The following is a 22,109-nucleotide window of genomic DNA, read 5'->3' on the forward strand; positions in this document are numbered from 1 at the left end:
CTACAAAGATGTCTGGCTGCCAAACTGTCGTTCTGCCAATTCTTCAATGTAGCCTGGCTGCCAATTGTTGCTAGTTGTTTGGTTCACATTACCGTGCTATCCAAGGTGCACCATGAGGAGTAGTGGTGGGTTTCAAAAAGGTTTTACTACCGGTTCGGTGGGTGTGGCTTGGTGAGCATGGCAGGGGAAGGATACTATAAAGTCTCCAATCCTACCCCATTCCAGAGGAAGGATACTGCAAAATCCCCATTTCCTCACGATCAGCTGGGACTTGGGAGGCAAAGAATAGATGGGGGTGGGGCCAGTCAGAATTTTTACTACCGATTCTCCACACTACTCAAAATTTCCACTACCAGTTCTCTAGAACTGGTCAGAACCTGCTGAAACCCACCTCTGATGAGCAGGTGTACTAGCAAAGTACCTCAAGATTAAGAGCAATTACAGGAGACCTAAGCCTCCATTTCATGTGCTATGAACAAAATAAAGGCAAAATCATAAGGAATGTGACCCCCCCACAAAAGATGTTGTCAGAGCATCATAATTCTAACATTATAAAATGATTGTATTTCAGTTCCAGATATATGTTACATAAAAGTATATCCTTCTCCTTCCCTTCCCTTTTAATGAAATTGAACACTTTTAACTAAAACCAGTTTAAAATTCAAGCTATGCTTAGATTTGGGAGGATACGCCGCTGAATCTGTTTATCCATTCTAAAGGTCCCAAAGCTATTGAATTGAGATTTTCAGAAATGTTATTTCATTCTAGTTGAACAGTTTGTGAACATCCCTACATATTTTTTTTTTTGACATCCCAACCATCCACTCAAAATATTGGAAGACTATTTTCAAGACCATTCCATATCATTATAATAGCTCTGTTAATGTAGTTAAGTAGATAATTGTAATTTATTTATTTTTTACAACTCTGGGAGACATTACAGAAAAAAAGAGATGCATCCTCTCAGTTTACCGAATGGCTAAAATGATGATAATGATGATAGGTCAGAGTAGGGTTTGCTATGACTGAAAACACAGCACACTATTTTATGAAGTGAGTTTCATAAAACTATTCTTTAGGGGAATTTTGTGTCCGTGTTTACTTGTGTTTGTGGATCGTAGGAGAAAGAACCTTAACTTCTATGTTATTCATTAAGTGTAACAATTGGATTCTTAGGACAATAAAATTACAAATAGGATTTCTACTAATGTTCTCCTTCTTGGTATGACTATATGTACTGATTACATCAAGAGATTTTTTTTTCTCTTGTTATGCATGTTTTTACTGATACTACCATAAATTATTTGGTACTAGTAAAATCGGCTCTTAACAAGAGAGAGCTGAGCTGTGGTGTGGCAGAACATGCATCCTCTCAGTTTACCGAATGTGGTCAGTAAAGGAAGAAAAAACTTCCTTCACTTTCTTTGTAGCCTGTAATAATGTGAGGGAAACAATTTTCAGACATCATGCGCTCTGAAGAAAGCTTGCAAACAAAGCAATTCCTACCTGCACTTTGAAAAGCAGTTCTGTCCCTGAGGCAAGCCAAACCTGAGAAAGTTCCTAAATTAAAATGCTAAACCAATCAAGGACACCTCCACAAGTGTATATAAGCATTCGCTTTGAGGTCGTCTGCTAGAGGGCTGCACTCTCTGCTTTGCTTCTGTGGCACCTGTTCCCTTGGCTCAACCATCCCGTCTTGTCCCAATGACTCACCAGGTGTCAGCAACCAGGAATACCTTCCTAAGGGGAATGGGGTTCAGCTCTGCCTCTGCTCTCGGTGGACTTAGTGGACATAGAACCTATGTCACCTCCATGCACCATCACATGGGCAGCAGAGGTGGGGTCCATGGTTTCAGCAGTCAAAGCCTTTCCAACTTGGGTGGAAGAGGAAGAATGGCGCCTGGCGGTTACGAACTTGGATATTATGGTGGCCACAACTATGGTTGTGCAAGTCATGGTAGCCCTGCCTTTGTTGGCTCAGTGGGTCATTATGGTCCAGTTGGAAGCTGTGGGATTTTCGGTGGATACTCAAACAGCAGGGGGGACGGCATCCATGGAGTTAGAATCAACGAGAAGCTTCTGAAGCCATTGCACGTGGGAGTTGACCCTCAAGAACATATTCTACGAGACCACGAAAGGGAAGAGATGAAGAGCCTCAACAACCAGTTTGCCACCTTCATTGATAAGGTGAGGAAATAGGTTTCTCTTTGACTTGAAGTTTTTTTTTTTAAAAAATGGTATAAAGTCCCATGAGATATCTTAACTGTTTCACCAGGTTTCATTTGAGCTTTTGAGCTTTCATTTGAGCATTATCTTATCTCTTCATATACTTTGGTCCATTCTTTAAAAAAAGAAATAAATCTGAATTTCCACGTTTTTTCTAATGCCCGTTTTTTACTAGATTGTTTAGGCATTGAATTAAAAGCAATACAATGTAAGTAGCTCAGAATTTGATCACTTGGTTACTTCAATCAGAGAACAGTTCTAAAATGGAGAGATCCATACCAGAGCTTCTGCTGCTTCCTAAGCAATCTTGGTCTGTGTTAGCCCAGAGTACAAAGTATGCTGCTGTGGGGGGGCGGGAATCTTCTTTCTCCATTCATATTGGTTTACTTGCGAAGCCATTCAATACGCCACCGATAACACTGGAGCAATTTCTTGTTCTGTTGGAGGAAGTATCAGGAAGTGAGGGTGTAGACTCCTGATGAGCTTGATCATCCATGAAACACACAAGCCAAGCCACTGTACCCTCTTTGATTTATACCGTTGCAAGCTTTTGGGGGCTACTGATGGGCAAAATTCCCACTGTTCCTCAAATATGTCCTCTTTGGGCTTCTATTTTTACTCTAAGGGGAGATTGCAACATATAGATAAAGTCTAAGTGTTTACTTTTCAAAGTTGGCAACTAATATTATTGACTCAGAATTAGTCAATAAAGACCAATGTTGAAAAACTGCTTCGTTTGAAATGCGAATCTGCTGCATAAGCCAAAACCTTGTGCCCAGTCTTTATCAGTCCCCCTTGCATTGAATCAGTCTGTCATTCCAAATTCTACATCATGTCATCATTTATTTATTTTTTTAAAAAAATCATCCTTCAAATATCCATTTATTTTGTGCCCAGATTTCCTTAATATGCAATTTTGCATATAACTTTCCTATCTATCTATCTATCTATCTATCTATCTATCTATCTATCTATCTATCTATCTATCTATCTATCTATCTATCATCCATCCATTTGTCATCTATCCATCTATCTGTCTGTCTGTCTGTCTGTCTGTATCTATCTATCTATCTATCTATCTATCTATCTATCTATCTATCTATCTATCTTCCATTATCTATCTATCTTCTGTCATCTATGTATCTATCTATTTACTACCATCTATCATCCATCTATCTATATCATCATTATCTATCATCTGTCTGTCTGTCTATCATGTAAACACACACACACACACACTCAGAGAGAGAGAGAGAGAGAGAGAGAGAGAGAGAGAGAGAGAGAGAGAGAGAGTTGCTCCAAATATATATATATTTTGAGCCAGAAATATGTCAGATATTAGCAGACTCTTGGCTTATATTTCTACTTATGTAGCAATGGATTTCATCGAGATTGCTAAGCTACTGTAGAAGAAACAAGATGGTTGCTTTTTTTTGGCATTGTTATTTTCATCTGATCTTTTAGACTTTTCATTTGACTTTCTATTCTTTTTTCTTTGTACTTGAATTTTAATTTACTTTTCTAGATGAGCGCGCTGAAAGAACTTGCCTTGTGGAAAGGATTTTCATTTACAAATGAAACTAGTTTTAGTGTTCCTTATGGTGCTGTCGACTGAAAAAGCAAATCAAGGATGCAGAATATGTGATCTTTTAACATGCTTTGGATGATTATATTTTGTAACACCACATAATGCACTCTTGCCTAGTATAATGTATGCCAGATGAGTTAGACTTTGGTTCTCAGCCCAAGCACACTTGCTGCGAACCATGAGAGATGTTTTCCAATTATTGATATTTATTTATATTTTCTTTACGTCTATAACTACAAATGCTCCTCTCTGGAGTGCAGCTCTGGGAAGCTAACAAGAATTAAAATAAAACATAAACACAATATATAAAAAATATTGTCTCCAACCGATTAGTACAATGTGGCTCATGAAAATATGCTTCATCAATGGTGTGGGCTCGCTTGCTCTCCTGGCCCCCAGGCCTGAGAAAATTAATATGGGAAGTATCAATAACAAAAAAGAATTCATATTTTGACTTATCTACAAACCTTTGTTAAACATGTTACAGGCAGCGGCACAGAGACTCGGCTTTCTAGAGCTATTCATACGTGATTTACTTTGCTAACAAAAATGTGTTTTGTAATGTGCATTGTTATTTGCGCATAATATGCATTTTGCTGTAAATGTTTATGCTACTTAAAGTATCATTGGACTATAAAGTACAATTCGATACCAATAAATTTTGTAACTCAGCTTACTCAAAGAGAAAAGGGTTCCAGCAACAACCAAGCAAACCACTGGGATGCCAAACTGATTGATGCATGAGTGATGATTAGGTCACTCAGATGCCACCATTAGGTCTTTGTACTCCAAAGTCTTTCTGGAATCATAGTAGGTGATGGTGACATTGACCACATGTGTATTTGGGTCCCCTTTCTTCTCTGCAGATACCCAATATGCCTCATTGTTTGTCTTGGAAGTGCATATCCTAAAGCTCCAGAACTTCAGAAGATTGGACTCTAGTCCCAGAGATAGAATTTTTTTTTTATTGGCCAAGTGTGATTGGACACACAACGAATTTGTCTTGGATCTCTAGATCCTAGATCCAAGATCTAGATCTAGATCTAGAGGTTAAGAAATTGTAATGTGTACCGTGACAGTGCACTGACAATAAAGATTTGAATTGACAGAAAGTAAGACATTGGTAAACAGATGATTACAAAGAAATCATATCCGTAATGAACTACATTCAATTTGAATGAAATTTATATAGAACGAAAAGCAGACCAAAATAAATTTCGTTTCAGAGATAAAGTTAAGTCTTGAATCGTTACCTAATTTATGCTATTGTTGGATTCTGGTTTATGAAATAGGTCCGAAACCTAGAGATGCAGAACAAAGTCCTTGAGACCAAATGGAAACTTTTGCAAGAACAGGTCGTTCCAGCCAAGAAAAGCCTTGAACCGTGTTACGAGAACTTCATCAGCAACATGAGAAAGCAACTGCAGTGTGTGTTAAATACCCAGGAGCATCTAAGAAATGAAAATGCTGCCATTGACCAGCTGGTAGAGGACTTCAAGTGCAAGTAATATGAGGGTGATCAGCAGGTGGAGGAGGAGGAAGAGGAGGAGGAGGAGGAGGAAAATAATGTGGGGGAAAAAAGATATACTCTGAGTATGAGATTCTTTAATGTTTTCAGCTGGGGTGCCCATTGGCACTAACATGGGACTAGATAGCTCATTTTATTCAATATTTTTGAAGCACGTAGCAATTGTCTCAATTAAAAAGAGGAGACCAGCTACGCAAATTGAAATAAGTTTTTTTCCCCCAACTTTTGCTTTCTTTCCTTGTGAACTGGCAAATATTTAAAAGACTTAAAGCAAGGTGGAATTAATATAATATAATCTACAGGAGGTAATATCCTATAATTCATTCATAAAAATCTCTAAAATTCTGAATAAGCTCAAAATTATGTTTTCCATAGTCCTCAGTTCTCAAGTCTCATCTTCTGCAACACTTCCTTATTGTTTGATTATAATAACTTTTAAACATGCTTCTTAGATTTATCTTTGTTCTCCAGCCCAAACGGAATTGCCTTTTTAAAACTTTCCATCACAACTTAGATACTGATTAAAATATCCGAAAATAGCTGTTGAATTACGATCAGTATTTTGACGTTTCATAAATTCCTTCCAATTGTACTATGGTACAAAGAAATCTGTCCTGAACAGCATAATAATATAATAGTTACCCAACCAACTTTCATGCCTAAGGTGTTGCGAACTCACTGTCTCCTGGTTTCTAGACTGGTGCCTTAACCACTAAACCAAACCAGCTCTATATTAAGTACAGCATATGGCTACGTTATTAACATTCCATAATATATATCTCGTGCTAAAAGAAAATGATAGCTAATGGACAAGAAAATGAATGGGCAAGGGCATTCAAAATATAAATATAAACAGCCGAAGCAATTTACTTTATATCGTTTTATGGGAAAGGTAGTCTTTATCCTTTTTTGGCTTGCGGTGACTCACAGAGAGTCATGCTTTGAATGGTACAGAGCTCTTATTCCATGTTTCCAGATATGAACAGGAATTCAAAAGACGCACAGATGCAGAAAATGAATTTGTGCTGCTCAAGAAGGTAAGATTTCTGGATTAATGCCTTAAATTAACCAAAATTCTACTGCAAAAGAAGGCCTACCTTCCTTCCTGCCTTCCTTCCTGCCTTCCTTCCTTCCTTCCTTCCTTCCTTCCTTCCTTCCTGCCTTCCTTCCTGCCTGCCTTTCTGCCTTTCTTCCTGCCTGCCTTTCTGCCTTCCTTTCTGCCTGCCTGCTTTCCTGCCTGTCTTCCTTCCTTCCTTCCTTCCTCCTTCCTTCCTTCCTTCCTTCCTTCCTTCCTTCCTTCCTTCCCAGGGACCCTACCCATTCTCTATTGCTGTAAAAGACCACTTTCCATATTCCCCAATGAGTGATTTTCAAGGGGCCATTTTACCTTTGATAGATGGACCTCTCTCTCTTTTTAAAGCAGGAAACGAAAGGCATCCTCCCATTTTCCTCATAGAGAAAACACACAAAATGGACTGGTTTTGTCCTAACCTCTATCAAAAAGTAAATCTGCTAACAGTGTGCCTGTATCCAGAACACTGGGAACAGTTCAGATCCCCACATTCTGAAAAGTATAATAGAGCTGGAACAAATACAGAAGGGGAAATCAAACACAAAGTAAAGAGGGCTTCCCACACGCCCACTGAAGGCCTGGGTGAAGTTCCTTCAAGACACCAGCAGGGTGAGGGGCCTGTTCAAATTTCACGAAGATTTCATTCCAGAGGGCAGAGAAGGTGCTCTTCCAGGGTCCTGATAGATGAAATTTTTAAATCAAAGAACCAGAGCATCCAACTCTGCCAAATAGGATTGGCCAGGCAGATACTATGGAAGACAGGGAGTCAGTCAAGTAACCATGTTGGGCTTTATAGATAATGATCAGCAACTTGAATAAAACCTGGAAGTAAATTGGCAACTAGTGCAGCTCACAAAGCAGAGGTGTTACATGGGCATACCAAGGCAAGCTCACCATTCCCCACAGAGCTGCATTCTGAACCAACTGCAGCTTCTGGATGATCTATATCAAGGGTGTCAAACTCACATCATCACGGCATCGTCAGGTGACATATCGGGACTTCCCCCCCCCCTTCACTAAACCGGGTGTAGGCGTGGCCAGCGCATCTGGCTCACGGACTGGGACTTTGACAGCCCTGGTTTATATGGATGGCACTACCTACAATGTGAACAGAGCTCTGACGTGACCTAAAACATGAGTGACTGTCTGAAAGACCGCCTGAAAGACTGTCTGAAAGGTCTAAGAAAGACCGCAACTGGCACACCGGATGAAACTACAAAGGCCTTCCTAGACACAGTTGCCAGTCCAAGGAGAACCCCCAAATTATGTGCCATCCTTGAATGGGGAAGGTAGTGTGGAATATTTTAACCAACTTTCCATTTCTACTTCATCAGACTTCCTTGCTGCCTGTTTTCATAATTTCTGCTCTATTTTGAGCAATCCAAGAATTCACCAGCTTTAAAACTGGTTTACCTTTCCTCTCCAGCATTGTGAATTGAGGGCATTCAATTAAGTCAAGACTGGCTAGATCCTTTGGGATATGCACCTGTGTCTTTAAGTGGAAGTATCAGGCTCTACTAATCTCTTTACCCCACCAAGGACCTACCCTCCTGCTCTGCCTAATGATAGGGTTGCCTGGACATAGACAATATTTCCAAATTGAAAAATGTTTAATTATCTGTTCTATCATCTTCAGGATGTAGACTCCATTTCTCTGAGCAAGTCAGAACTGGAAGGGAAAATAAATTTGCTCAGCGGAGAATTGGAATTTCGCAGTGGTATCTATGCAGAGGTAAGAACAACCCTGGGATTATTTTAAGACAGAATTTTATTTTGTTTTATTTGTCACAACAGTATATATAAGCATAAGCATGAAATAACTACGTTGTATATATAAGCATAAGCATGTAATAACTATACGAAATTGGATACAATCAAAGGGAACATTAAGACAGGAACGGTAGGCACGTTGGTGCTCTTATGCACGCCCCTTACAGACCTCTTAGGAATGGGGTGAGGTCAATAGTAGATAGTTTTTGGTTAAAGCTTTGGGGATTTTGGGAAGAGACCACAGAGTCTGGTAGTGCATTCCAGGCATTAACAACTCTATTACTGAAGTCATATTTTCTGCAATCAAGATTGGAGCAGTTTACATTCAGCTCATAGGACATAAGACTCATAGGGGAAAGAATATGAATATGTACTCTCATCCAAACAAGCTTTCTTCCTAATTTGGATTTCCTATGCCACCAGCCACACAAAGACCAGGAAGAACAGGATTCCTTCTTACAGTGTTCTGTAATTTTCAAAAGAAAAGCAGCTGGGTGAAAATTAGATTCATAGGCATTTGTTTCATGTTCTAGCATTCATTATACTCCCAAAATAAGACATCCCCTGATAATAAGCCCAATTGGGATTTTGAGCGCATGGCAATAAGGTCATGCGCTTATTTCCGGGTTCAAAAAAATATAAGACAGGGTCTTATTTTCAGGGAAACACAGGTATAAAAAAAGCAATGCAGAGAAAATGGCAAGATACAAAGAAAGGAGAAGGGAAATCTTTTAGAAGCAGCTGCAACTCTGTCAAAATAATTTGTGAAGGGCCCCGTTACTTGGGTTTACTATTAGCTGATTAATCATCATGGTCACAGTTTATATTTATTTATTTTGTGGATGTTTTTCTTGTTTTTGATGTCCTTTAAGTTGTTTTAACTCTTTTGTAAACCACCCAGTATCACTTGGCAATAGAAATTAGATAAATAAATTAGCTTTCCTATGAGTGCAACCAATCCATGCTCCTAAAATTGGGTTGAAGTATCTCAGAATATACTTCCCTCAAATGGATTGAGCTTCAATAGGAATGAATGTCCCTCCCACTATTCTTAATTTTTTTGATACAATGGTAACCACCATTTTTATTTCCAGCATGCCTCAAAACAACTCTGGCCTTGAGCAATAAGGTACTTTTTGAGGCTTAATAGCAGTAGCATTTGCTTCACAGTGTTTTACAGCCCTCTCTGAGCAGTTTACAAATGTCAGCATATTTCCCCCAACAATCTAGGTCCTCATTTTACCAACCTTGGAAGGATGGAAGGCTGAGTCAACCTTTAGCCGGTCAAGATCGAACTCCTGTCTATAGGCAGAGTTCGCCTGCAATACTGCATTCTAACCGCTCCTCCACTACAGCTTCTTTAATGCTTTGACAGTTAAGCAATGGAAGGGCCCAGCAGCACTACCATTGAGCATTGCTTATGACATCAGTTGGTCTTAATCTGGCCTGGTAAAAGCCCCGTGGGCAGGATTTTCAAAGACAGGAGGAATATACAGTATATACTGTAGAGCAGCAGATGTTTCATCAGGAAAATAATCAGTTGTAGTTGCAACGTTCTTATTAAAAGATGAAGAATATGCTTCACTAAATCAGCCTTTACACAGGATACTTACACCTATTTCATTGAATGTAGTAGCTTTAGGGAAACCCCTGTTGTAGTCAAGTCATATGTCATAGTTTGGTTTTATGTTAATGTATCCCTGGAGATGCGAGAGCCTTTTCTACCTGGCTCAGCCACAGATTTTCAATGATTTTGCAGGAATTAGCACAGCTCAGTAACAAAGTTTACGACACCAACATCCTCTTGCAAATGGACAACAGCCGAGACTTGGACATTGACTGCATCATCAAAAACGTGGAAGCATGGTATCAGAATGTTGCCCAGGGGAGCAAAGAAGAAGTTAATGCTTTTTATGAAAACCGAGTAAGTTATGGGGGCGCGGGGTCTTCGTATCTGTTTGGAAAACTAGATGGGTCTTATGGAATTCATACCATTTTTCAAGTCCTTTCCCTGACATTCTCCAAAACATCTACCTGGCATATTCCAGAGGAACAATACTTAATTCATGAAATATTAATGCATGTTAATTTTTCTCTGTCCCGCCATTTTTGTCCACTTAAATTTTCTCCTGACCCTGTTCTCTTTAGCATGTCCCGTAGGTCAAAACAGGCTGAAATTGGGGTATGTGTGTGTGCCTAGAACCACCACTGAGAATTTTTGCTTATTATGGCTTTTGGATTGTCCTCACAATCCAATAGGAATTTAATCAAGATGTAAATGGCACATTCCACATGGTGGCAATATTATTAACTTTTTTCTTTCTTTCTTGGATATCAGTTCCAGGAGCTTCAGCAACAAAGAGGCAAATATTCTCAAACTCTGAAGATCAACCAGCAAGAGATTGCAGATCTGACTCGTCTGGTTCATAAATTGCAGTCTGAATCTGATATTATTAAAAAGCAGGTAGGGGCAACCCTGATGGGTTATTCCTCATCTAGGACCTGTTTGTTTCAATATACCCATTGAAGTTATTTCTGGAAACCTCATTGTGGAGTCCAAACTTGTCAATATTTTTTCTGAACATTTCCACTAGGGTTGAAATATGCTGTTTAGGTTCAGCACTTAGGAAAACATCGGCAATTTGTGGAAATTGCTGTTTTTTTAAAAAAAATCTCAGCTTCCCTCCATAAATAGCATTATCAGATCTGCTGATTTGCGTACTGACACTACGTCTTCACAGATGAATATTTATATCCTCTGTTTATGTCAGACAACAGGCCTTCTCTTGAGGTAAAATAATTTAAAATAATTTAAACAAGAATAAAAGCAAGCTTGGGCATCTATGGGAAAATGAGTGATATCACACATGTATTATTTGCACCATAATATCACAAAGCGACAGACCTGAATTATGTAATTTACATTGTGTGTGATGGCATTGTGACAGGCGTGGTGTCATCATGGCTTCCATCAAAATCCTATAAATATAAAATTCCTTCCCCCTCCCCCAGATTTAAAGGTAGTGATAATTTTAACAGATTCTCTTTTCCGCAGTTGTTCTTGATTGGTTCCATTACGAGACTATAATCCTCCTCCTGTTTGGTAGAGGACAATCTCTATTTGAATTGGTAATTTAAGGCCCTTTCTGTTTGAGGAATCTTCAACCAAGGTCAAATTTAAAGATCAGGAACCAGAAGATGGCAAGGCAGGGGACTTGAAGTTGTCCATCAATGGTCAATACCTGAGCAACAGGCTTAGCAGGCATGGAGGTTGCCTAGTTAGTTTTCTTCTTAGTTTTCCAAGATGGCGCCGACGAAGGCTGCCTCAGTGAAATGCTCTCTAATGGTTTCTTTATTTCTAATTGTTCTCTGCGACTCACTATGGATTTCCTACTCACGAGACCATCTGCTAAAAATTAAGCAACATTTCTTTAAGGAGCAGCTTTCTTTGATCTCACCCCCGCCAGTCTTTACAAACACGGAGGAGATTCTAACACAGGAGGAGGCAATTCCCACAGAGCCATGGATTATCAAAAAAACCTAACGATGGAAGCCACGGAAGAGAGGTAAACGAGCTGGGATCTTAAACAGATTAAGAAATCGCATTAAAACTCCTCTGCCTTCAATTTTCCTAACAAATGTATGTTCACTTGCAAATAAGATGAATGAAATACTCCTCTTAGACAAATACTATTCTGATTTTCGCAATTCAGCAGTCCTATGCTTCTCTGAAACCTGGTTAAATGAATCAATTGAAGATAGCAGCCTGAACATTCCAGGATTTCAGATTGAACGATCAGACAGAATTACAGAAACGTAAAAAGAAAGGAGGAAGCTTATGCCTATATATTAACAAGTGTCAAGATTTAAAAATAATTTACAAATTTAATTATCAACTGCAAACCATACTATTCGCCTCATGAATTTTCTTCATTTCTTCTAATTGCTGTTTATGTCCCACCACAAGCCTGTGTAAACAAGGCATTACGAACTCTAGCTGACCAAATCATGGAGGCTGAAGCCAAACACCCTGATTCACTGGCCATTATTTTGGGAGATCTAAACAAGGCAAACTTAAGGAAAGAGCTACCAAAATACTTTCAGCATGTCAATTATCCCACCAGAGGCAAGAATACTCTAGACCATTGCTACACAACACTAAAAGATGCTTATCGGTCTTTACCATGTGCAGCTGTAGGACACTCTGATCATTGCATGATTCACCTTGTACCTGCTTACAGGCAAAGACTTAAAACCACAAAACCAACAATTAAATCAGTGAAGACCTGGACGGAGGAGACAAAATTAAAGCTACAGGCATGCTTTGACTGCACTGATTGAAATATTTTTTAAGATACCTCTGCAGACTTGGATGAATTCACAGATACTGTAACATCATATGTCAGCTTCTGTGAAGACCTATGTGTACCTACAAGGAACTTGAGAATATACAGTAACAACAAACCTTGGTTCACACCTAAACTTAAGCAGCTACGCCATTCCAAAGAGGAAGCCTACAGAAAAAGTGATAAAATGCTGTACAATCAGGCCAGAAATGCACTAACAAGGGAGATCAGAGCAGCAAAAAAGAAGCTACTCTGAAAAGCTAAAGAATCAGTTTTCAGCAAATGAACCAGCAAACATGTGGAAAACTCTTAAAAATATCACTGGCAATGGCAAACCTCCTTCCCAGGCTGAAGGTAATCAACAACTGGCAGATGACCTGAATGAGTTTTACTGCAGGTTTGAAAGGAAACTACAGCCACCTATCTCCACAACCCCCATCTCAGACACACCAACAACGGCCAAGCCTCCTACAATTGACCCCATCCCATTGGGTTCACAACCCCTAGTGATCACAGAAAAGGAAGTGCAGGACCTATTTCACAGACAAAAGCCAGGAAAAGCTCCAGGCCCAGACAAGATAACTCCTTCTTGCTTAAAAGTCTGTGCTGACCAATTGGCCCCCATCTTCACCCATATTTTCAATAAATCACTAGAGATGTGCTATGTTCCTTCTTGCTTCAAACGCTCTACCATCATCCCAGTGCCGAAGAAGCCCACCATCAAGGAACTGAATGACTACAGACCAGTTGCTTTAACATCTGTAGTCATGAAAACCTTTGAAAGGCTAGTGCTTTCCTACTTGAAAATCATCATGGATCCGCTGTTAAACCACTTGCAATTTGCATACTGAGCAAATAGATCAACAGATGATGCTGTTAATATGGCTCTGCATGACATACTACAACATCTTGAGTCTCCAAAGACCTATGCAAGGGTCCTCTTTGTAGACTTTAGTTCAGCATTCAATACCATCATTCCAGACACTCTTCTAACTAAGCTAAACCAGCTACAAGTACCAGAACAGACTTGTAAGTGGATCACAAGCTTCCTAGCAAACAGGAAGCAGCAGGTGAAGCTAAGCAAGATCACGTCAAATACCTGTACAATTAACACAGGGCCCCCCCAAGGCTGTGTGCTCTCCCCACTTCTCTTCTCTCTGTATACCAATGACTGCATCTCCAACGATCCATCTGTTAAGCTACTGAAGTTCACAGATGACACAACAGTGATTGGTCTCATTCAAGACAATGATGAATCCGCATATAGACGAGAAGTCGAACGACTAGCTTTGTGGTGCGACCGAAACAATCTGGAACTGAACACACTCAAAACCGTAGAAATGGTGGTAGACTTTAGGAGAAACCCTTCCATACTTCCACCTCTCACAATACTAGACAACACAGTATCAACAGTAGAAACCTTCAAATTTCTAGGTTCTATCATATCGCAAGATCTAAAATGGACAGCTAATGTCAAAAAAATCATCAAAAAAAGGACAACAAAGAATGTTCTTTCTGCGCCAACTCAGTAAGCTCAAACTGCCCAAGGAGCTGCTGATTCAGTTCTATAGAGGAATTATTGAGTCTGTCATTTGCACCTCTATAACTGTCTGGTTCGGTTCTGCAACCCAACAAGAAAGACACAGACTTCAGAGGATAATTAGAACTGCAGAAAAAATAATTGCTACCAACCTGCCTTCCACTGAGGACCTGTATACTGCACGAATCAAGAAGAGGGCCGTGAAAATATTTACAGATCCCTCACATCCTGGACATAAACTGTTTCAACTCCTACCCTCAAAACGACGCTATAGAGCACTGCACACCAGAACAACTAGACACAAGAACAGTTTTTCCCGAAGGCCATCACTCTGCTAAACAAATAATTCCCTCAACACTGTCAGACTATTTACTGAATCTGCACTACTATTAATCTTCTCATCGTTCCCATCACCAATCTCTTTCCACTTATGACTGTATGACTATAACTTGTTGCTGGCAATCCTTATGATTTATATTGATATATTGACCATCAATTGTGTTGTAAATGTTGTACTTTGATGAAGGTATCTTTTCTTTTATGTACACTGAGAGCATATGCACCAAGACAAATTCCTTGTGTGTCCAATCACACTTGGCCAATAAAAATTCTATTCTATTCTATTCTATTCTATTCTATTCTATTCTATTCTATTCTATTCTATTCTATTCTATTCTTCTCCAGATTGAGTTGTGGTCTATTTTTATTGACAGGGAAGCTATTACACACAAGTACTTGTCTTTTAGGTAAATCTATATTATTTTTTTCTATTTTATTTGGGATTCGTTTCTCATTTTCTTGACAATGGATGATTTGCCAGTCTATTCCCTTTTTTTTTTTAATTTGAATTTATATCCCGCCCTTCTCCGAAGACTCAGGGCGGCTTACATTGTATTAAGCAATAGTCTCATCCGTTTGTATATTATATACAAAGTCAACTTATTGCCCCCCCCCAACAATCTGGGTCCTCATTTTACCTACCTTATAAAGGATGGAAGGCTGAGTCAACCTTGGGCCTGGTGGGACTTGAACTTGCAATAATTGCAAGCAGCTGTGTTAATAACAGACTACATTAGTCTGTTGAGCCACCAGAGGCCCTTGAGCCAAACTTGTTAGCCGAGAAATTGAAAGTCAAGAAATAGAGCTGAAAACGAATACAAAGAATGAAAGAAAGCACTGGCGTTTGTCTGGCTCTTGCTTCATCTGGGCTTCCATATTTTTAATATTTACTGTCCTTACTGTAGGATACTAAATTCCTCTTGCTTTTTGAACAATTTGGATTTTGTGGCCAAGTTCTTTGTGTTTTTCATTTTTTACATCCTATTCCAACTTTTCTGTCTGTATTAGTCACTTCATTTTCTCTCTCTTCCTATCAGGTCTTCCTGGACCGTAGTTCTCCTTCTTCTCGCTCTTTTGTCTCTCGTTGCAATTATGGTGATTTTCATATCTTTTTTTAATGTTGATGTTGCTTTCATTTCTCCCTTCACACGTTTTCAAGCTAATGTTAATCTCTGCTTACTTCAGCTATTGTTTCATTTCAATTGGATGCCTTCTCCCAATTCTAAATTAATAACACCGAAAACTCAAAAATGCTTCTCAGTTCTTAGCCTTGACATTTTTTTCTTTATTCTTTTTGCTGTTGGCTTTCCCTTCAAGTCCACAATCCAACATGTTAAAAATGCGTTTCTTTTTCTTTACTGACGTTATTACCAATTGGCATGCACTGCGGTGCCATTTTCCCATCGGTTGATTCGGTGTGGACTTTGCTTGTCTATTCTGAACAGGTTAATGCTTTCCAAACATCCATTTGTGAGGTTGAGCAGCATGGAGACTGTACTCTGAAAGATGCCCGGGATAAGCATATTGATCTGCAAACTGCTGTGCAGAAGGCCAAGGATGACTTAGCAAGGCTGCTAAGAGATTACCAAGAGCTTCTGAATACCAAGCTCGCTCTTGACATTGAAATTGCTACTTATAAGACACTGCTGGAGGGAGAGGAGAGCAGGTAACTATGAATGACATTCAATATATCCAGGGGTGGGCTGAGATTTTCTTCATGCCCTCTCGCTTCTCTTGAGGTGGGACTCTTTAAGCTAAAGTTAGTTTTGGCTTCCAGATCAGATCTTTGGCATGTCTATAATTAGGCATGAAAGATCATACCTTTATATTCGTTCTTCCTACTGCCAGAAAAAAACCTGTGGTTTAAGACAGTTTTCCTTCCTCTGCCATTGGTGGACATGAACCAATAGGTGGATGTGTCAGGATTTAATAATGTATACAGCTAGCCCTCAATTTATGCCCGCAATTGAGTCCAAAATTCCTGTTGCTAAGTGAGACAGTTGTTTAGCAAATTTTGTCTCATGTTACGACCTTTTGTGCCACAGTTGTTAAGTGACTCACTCTGTTAAGTTACCAACAGAGTTGTCCAAGTGTGCTCGCTTCGGCAGCACATATACTAAAATTGGAACGATACAGAGAAGATTAGCATGGCCCCGCAGAGTTGTCAAGTGAATCTCACTTACCCGTCGATTTTGTCAGGAGGTCGCAAAGAAAGTGATCACATGACTCTGGGACACTGCAAGTGTCATAAATATGAACCAGTTGCCAAGCATCCAAATTTTGATCACCTAATCTTGGGGATGCTGCAATGGTCATAAGTGTGAAAAACATAAATCTGCTTTTTCAGTGTCATTGCAACTTCGAACAGTCACTAAACAAATGGTTGTAAGTTAAAGACTACCTGTATTTATGATTTTCAGCATAAGCTTATTCCAATAGCTTTATAAGCCAAACCCACCTCAAATAAAATGAAGAAAAAATAGCCAACTGCCTATTAATTACAATTACAAAAGGCCAGGGCAGGACAAGGATATCGGGTATCTGTCTGAAATAAGTCATAAGGCTCTCTGATTACAATAGAATCTCCTTTTTCTCCCCATAGGATACATTTAGGAAATCCTGTCTGTATAGGTAAGTAAAAAGCATGAAAATATGGTGGATTATGTCATCAGTTCTATGTTTGGTCCAGTTCTGTGGGCGTGGCTTGGGGGGGGTAATGTGACTAGATGGGTGTGGCCAACTTTTTTTTTTTTTTACTTTTAAAAGCATTTTTTCAGCCGAAGAGGTTGTAAAAAATGCTTTTAAAAGCTTCTGACGATCAGGCAACTCAGGTGGGATCATCAGAGGAGCCTTTTAAAAGAATTTTTTTCTACAATCTCTTTGGCCGAAGAAAGCCTCTGACGATCCCGGCTGAGCCACGTGATCATCAGAGGCTTTTTTTTTTACTTTTAAAAGCATTTTTTTGGCCAAAGAAAAAATGCTTTTAAAAATAATAATAAAAAAACCTCTGACGATTGCACAGCTCAAATGGGCATGGGGTGGGGCAGGGATTTCTGCTACTGGTTCTTCGAACCACCTGCCGTCATCGCTACTAGATCGGGTGATCCAGTCCGAACCAGGAGCATTTCACCCCTGGTTTGGTCTTCTTTTTAGGGACTGCACTTATGCTGTAGTGCCAGTTTGAGCCAGCTGGTGTTAATGCACCGGACTGAAAATTGGGAGACTGCGAGTTCTAGTATCACCCTAGGTATAAAGCCAGCAGGGTGATCTTGGGCTTGTCCCTCTCGCTACACCCAGTGGTGGGTTGCCCCCGGTTTGGACCGATTCTATAGAACACCACCTTCTGTCATAATAACAGTTAGCCGGCTTCAGAAATAATATTTTTAATTATTATTATTATGTATTACTCCAGTTATTATTTTGGAATAACTGGAGTAATGATGCGAACTGGTTCACAATGTGAACCGGTAGTAAAGGTAAGTGGAACCCACCCCTGCTCTAAACGTTGCCGTCATGTGATGTTTCGTGATGTTTTTCCCCTTCCTCGAGCTGGAGTGGGCGTGACCTGCGATTTAAAAACTGACTCAAAAGTACAAAACAACAACAACACTTACATTGGGAAAATCAAGATTAGGGTCTGAACTGATCCATGTTCATCAGTTGATGTGTGTACAATCTTCCATCCTCTGTGCACCTTTTTAGTTATTTATTATTACTTTCCTATTCAGCTATCAGTTAAGGTGGCTCACAACAGTAAAAATAGAAAAGTTAAATCCAAACAGCCTTTGCACAATAACAAACCAGTTTTTTTTTAAAAAAAAAAGAAATGCCAACAATCTAAACAAACTCAACCGTTAAAAGACCTGGCAGGAGAGATGCATTGGTTTGCTAGCTAGTATGATCAAACGGTTGTCTTGTTATTTCTTATAATTGGTTTATTATCATTTTTTGTGAGGATTTTCTCTAGTGGGCAAACTTTTTCTATAGCAAAGCTGTAATTTTTTACTTTACTTTGGAAGAAGAGTTAAAAGGGATTCATTTATCACTTTCATTACATGTTCTTGAAATTATTAAAGCAATAGTATTGCAAAGATAAGGTGGGAAATAGGTTTCCATAGGTCTCTGGATTGGTCCTCTGGCTCGCACAAGTTGACTTTCCTACTTTTTCTTGCAGATGTGATCAGAGCTGGAACAGAGAATGCAGCTGGATTCCCATTTTCAAGTGGATATGTGGGTGGAGGATATGATATGGGATTTGGTAAAGGGTATGGAATGGGAAGTCAGGGGAGAAGCAATAGGAACTACAGCTCCAGAAGTACTGGATTTGATCAAAGTAATGGAAGGAGCAATATAGCTACTGGGAATGTATCAGCAGATGCAGAGTTCCACCAAGGAAGAGGGCATAGCTATAGGAATGAGTCCTGCTCTGGTAATCCCTCTGCAGGCATGCGCCGAGCCTCAACAGAAGAGGCTGGCAGAGGTGCTGGCCATGGCCCAGGTGCAGGTTTCAGCACACGGACTGCCTATGGATCAGTCTGCGGTGGAGGAAGGGGATATGGGTCTACGACTGGTTATGAATCCTCAGGGTTTGCTCCACTTGGGGATGCAAGGTGGTGCTCCAGGGGAGGAGTCCCAATGGGGGGTGCAGCTGAAGGGAACCCAGCCTCTGTAGGAGTAGGTGCAGCTGCAGGTGGTGTGTGTTACTCTAGACCAGCAGGAGGTCCTGCAGCAGTGTGTTACTCTGGATCTCTAGGAACATCTGCAGGGGTGTGTTATGCTGGGCCAGTAGGAAGCTCTGGAGAACTGTTCTACCCTACACCTGTAAGACTTTTTTAAAGAGATAGGAACAGTCTTATTTTTAACATTCAGTAATCAATCTACTATAAAGTTGGTCATAGACCCTGACAGCACAATAGAAATTCAGAAAAACTTCTCCTAAACCCTTTGGAACAATGTTCATGATTAGTAACCCATTCTGTATTTGTATTTTGGTGACTCTATTACTTTAAGCAAGATATTTGCCCCAGAATCATATACTTTGATTCTATCAAGTCAACCATTTTTCCATGTATTTTTTGGCACTGGCTTTTTTCTTAAACATATTCTTACTAACATTTTATACTAATGTTTTATTCACAAATTTGTATTAACTGGAAAACAAATGCATTGTTTTAGGAGAGGGGCTGCACTATTTTTAAAAACAGCTATTTAAACTAATTGACTTTTTACCCAAAATTTATTTTATAGTTATTGCTATTGTTAATGCAAGCATACATTTGACACTCCAAAGTATTTATTCCCTTCTGATCTTTAGATTAGATTGCTTTTCCTTTTGGATTTCTTATGGTGATTGTGTGAGTCTGTTTAATAAGCGGTGTGCTAGCGTAAATAGAAAGCAAAATACTACAAGGAGAACTCAATTCCAGAAATCAGGATTAACTATATTTCTTACAGATTAGTACTACAAAATAGTACAATGTGCATACTACACAATTATTGTCAAAGAAGCGCTGCCAAGGTGAAGAACAGATACAGACATGTCAGCGATCAGTAGATATAATGATGAAGGACAGAAAGAAAAGTATTAAGACTAAGAAGAAAATGACCCCCTTATGACTCTCAAAGACACTATACTAATATTCTTCTCCCTTCGTATATACAATAAAGACTTATACATGCCTGGTCATGTAGAATAAAGTCTTCTACATGTCTGACCATAAAGAGAATGTTACACCTTGTCACTTCATGGATATTCTTTAAAAACATTTGAAAATCACAACTAGTGGTTTTCCTAAGTACATCCCATCTTTTTGGGCAGAATAACAACTACATAGTTGTCGAAGCTCCCTAGCATTCCATCCAAATGGTAGTTTTTGTCTCAGAAATCTGATCTAGGTGGATAAACTCTTTTGAGTACAGCCAGTGGTGGGATTCAATTTTTTTTACTACCAGTTCTGGGGGCGTGGCTTGGTGGATGTGACATGGCTTGGTGGGTGTGGCTTGGTGGACGTGGCAGGGGATGGAAAATCCCCATTTCCTCCCGATCAGCTGGGATTTGGGAGGCAGAGAATAGATGGGGGCGGGGCCAGTCAGAGGTGGTATTTACTGGTTCTCCGAACTACTCAAAATTTCTGCTACCGGTTCTCCAGAATTGGTCAGAACCTGCTGAAACCTACCTCTGAGTACAGATACTTCAAAAGAACAAAAATCTATTCCAAGATTTTTTTTTAACCACTGTTTAGAATTCATTTGATTATAGATGTTTGTTTTCATGGAACGGGATTCTCAAATATTCTGCTTTCTACAATTGAAGTGATTGGAGATGTTGGTCATCTTGCCTGTTGCATAATCTTTTGATAGTCTTGCATTAGGGACTGCATGTTGTCAAAAAGCTTGTGTTATTCTCTCCAGCCAATGAATAAAGAATTAAAACTCTTGCCAGTTATTTTCACCTGTGATCGATTGATTGATTATTTATTTATTTATTTCTCCTGCTGAGACTCATGGCAGTTTATAATAAAGCTCATAAGCAAAAATCCATAAGCAGTTAAAATATCATAGAATAATTCTATCCTATCACATGTCATTGAAGAATATTCTATTCTTTGTATTTCTGTTTTTAATATAAATAGAAATAAAAATAAAAATAAACAAGTATGACTCCAATATCAAAAATACAAAACAATTGTGATAGTGGTAATAAGAATAGAGGAAAATGAACTTGTAACGAAAGCAGATACAAAAAAAAAGTTAACTAAAGTTAAAGGAAATTTAAATAGTGATGACAAGAACTAACTGTTTAATGAAATGATATGTGGAAGTAGAGCATTCTATCTTTAACAGCTTCCAGAGCAATAGAAGGTATGAAACAAGTCTTAAATTCTAAGGGGAAAGTATAACATAGGATTGGAGCATTTTCTTGTTCCCTCTCAATTATGCTACTATAATGAATGAGGCTTAGGAAAATCAGGAGTTGTTTTTGAGAAAGACATTAGAAGACAATATACGTAGCTTGGGTTCTTGACTACTTCTTAGGCATTTACCTTTATTTATATAAAGTTAAATGGACTTACTTAACCAATGAGCTCCATAAAATGATGAGCCATGATTATTGTTTTGGCTGTGAGAGACAGGATTATCAAAAGTTCCTTCTCAAAAATTATAACAGCTATAAAAAAATATTGGATTCATCAGCACTAGAAACTGAAAAGGAACAGACTTTATATACATACATACATACATACAGGGGTGAAATCTAAAAATTTTCCCTACCAGTTCTGTGGGCGTGGCTTAATTGGTGGGTGTGGCTTGGTGGTCAGATGGCTTGGTGGGCGTGGCCAATAACAATAAATAATAAAAATAATAAACAAAGTATAAAAAAACAATAAGAGGTACCAAAAACCAACTTTCACACTTTACACACACACAACACAACACAACTGACTCACACACAATGTAAAAGCAGCTGCACTTCACACTTCACATAGCCCCAGAAAGCTCAAAAAACAACTTTCACACTTTACACACACACAACACAACACAACACAACTGACTCACACACAATGTAAAAGCAGCTGCACTTCACACTTCACACAGCCACAAAAAGCTCAAAAACCAACTTTCACACTTTACACACACACAACTAACACACACACACACAATATGCCACATACAGCTTTCTGAGATTTTGTGTGTTTGTG

The 22,109-nt window shown here is 39.1% G+C and overlaps 1 protein-coding gene and 1 non-coding gene across 2 annotated transcripts; both read left to right on the forward strand.

Annotated features, from left to right (window-relative positions):
- Positions 1-1,749: 1,749 nt before the first annotated feature.
- On the forward strand, positions 1,750-20,399 carry LOC131190594 (keratin, type II cytoskeletal 7-like). The gene is made up of 9 exons (XM_058167933.1): positions 1,750-2,187; positions 5,107-5,318; positions 6,319-6,379; positions 8,051-8,146; positions 9,944-10,108; positions 10,523-10,648; positions 15,855-16,075; positions 17,012-17,040; positions 18,584-20,399. Exons 1-9 carry the CDS (start codon positions 1,750-1,752, stop codon positions 19,243-19,245), a joined length of 2,010 nt encoding a protein of 669 aa, XP_058023916.1. The 3' UTR covers positions 19,246-20,399.
- Positions 16,502-16,605, forward strand: LOC131193755 (U6 spliceosomal RNA). The gene has a single exon (XR_009154013.1). It is a non-coding gene; the product is annotated as a U6 spliceosomal RNA (small nuclear RNA).
- Positions 20,400-22,109: the final 1,710 nt, after the last annotated feature.

Source organism: Ahaetulla prasina, chromosome 2 (genome assembly GCF_028640845.1).
Source record: "Ahaetulla prasina isolate Xishuangbanna chromosome 2, ASM2864084v1, whole genome shotgun sequence".
Classification (NCBI taxonomy): Eukaryota; Metazoa; Chordata; class Lepidosauria; order Squamata; family Colubridae; genus Ahaetulla; species Ahaetulla prasina.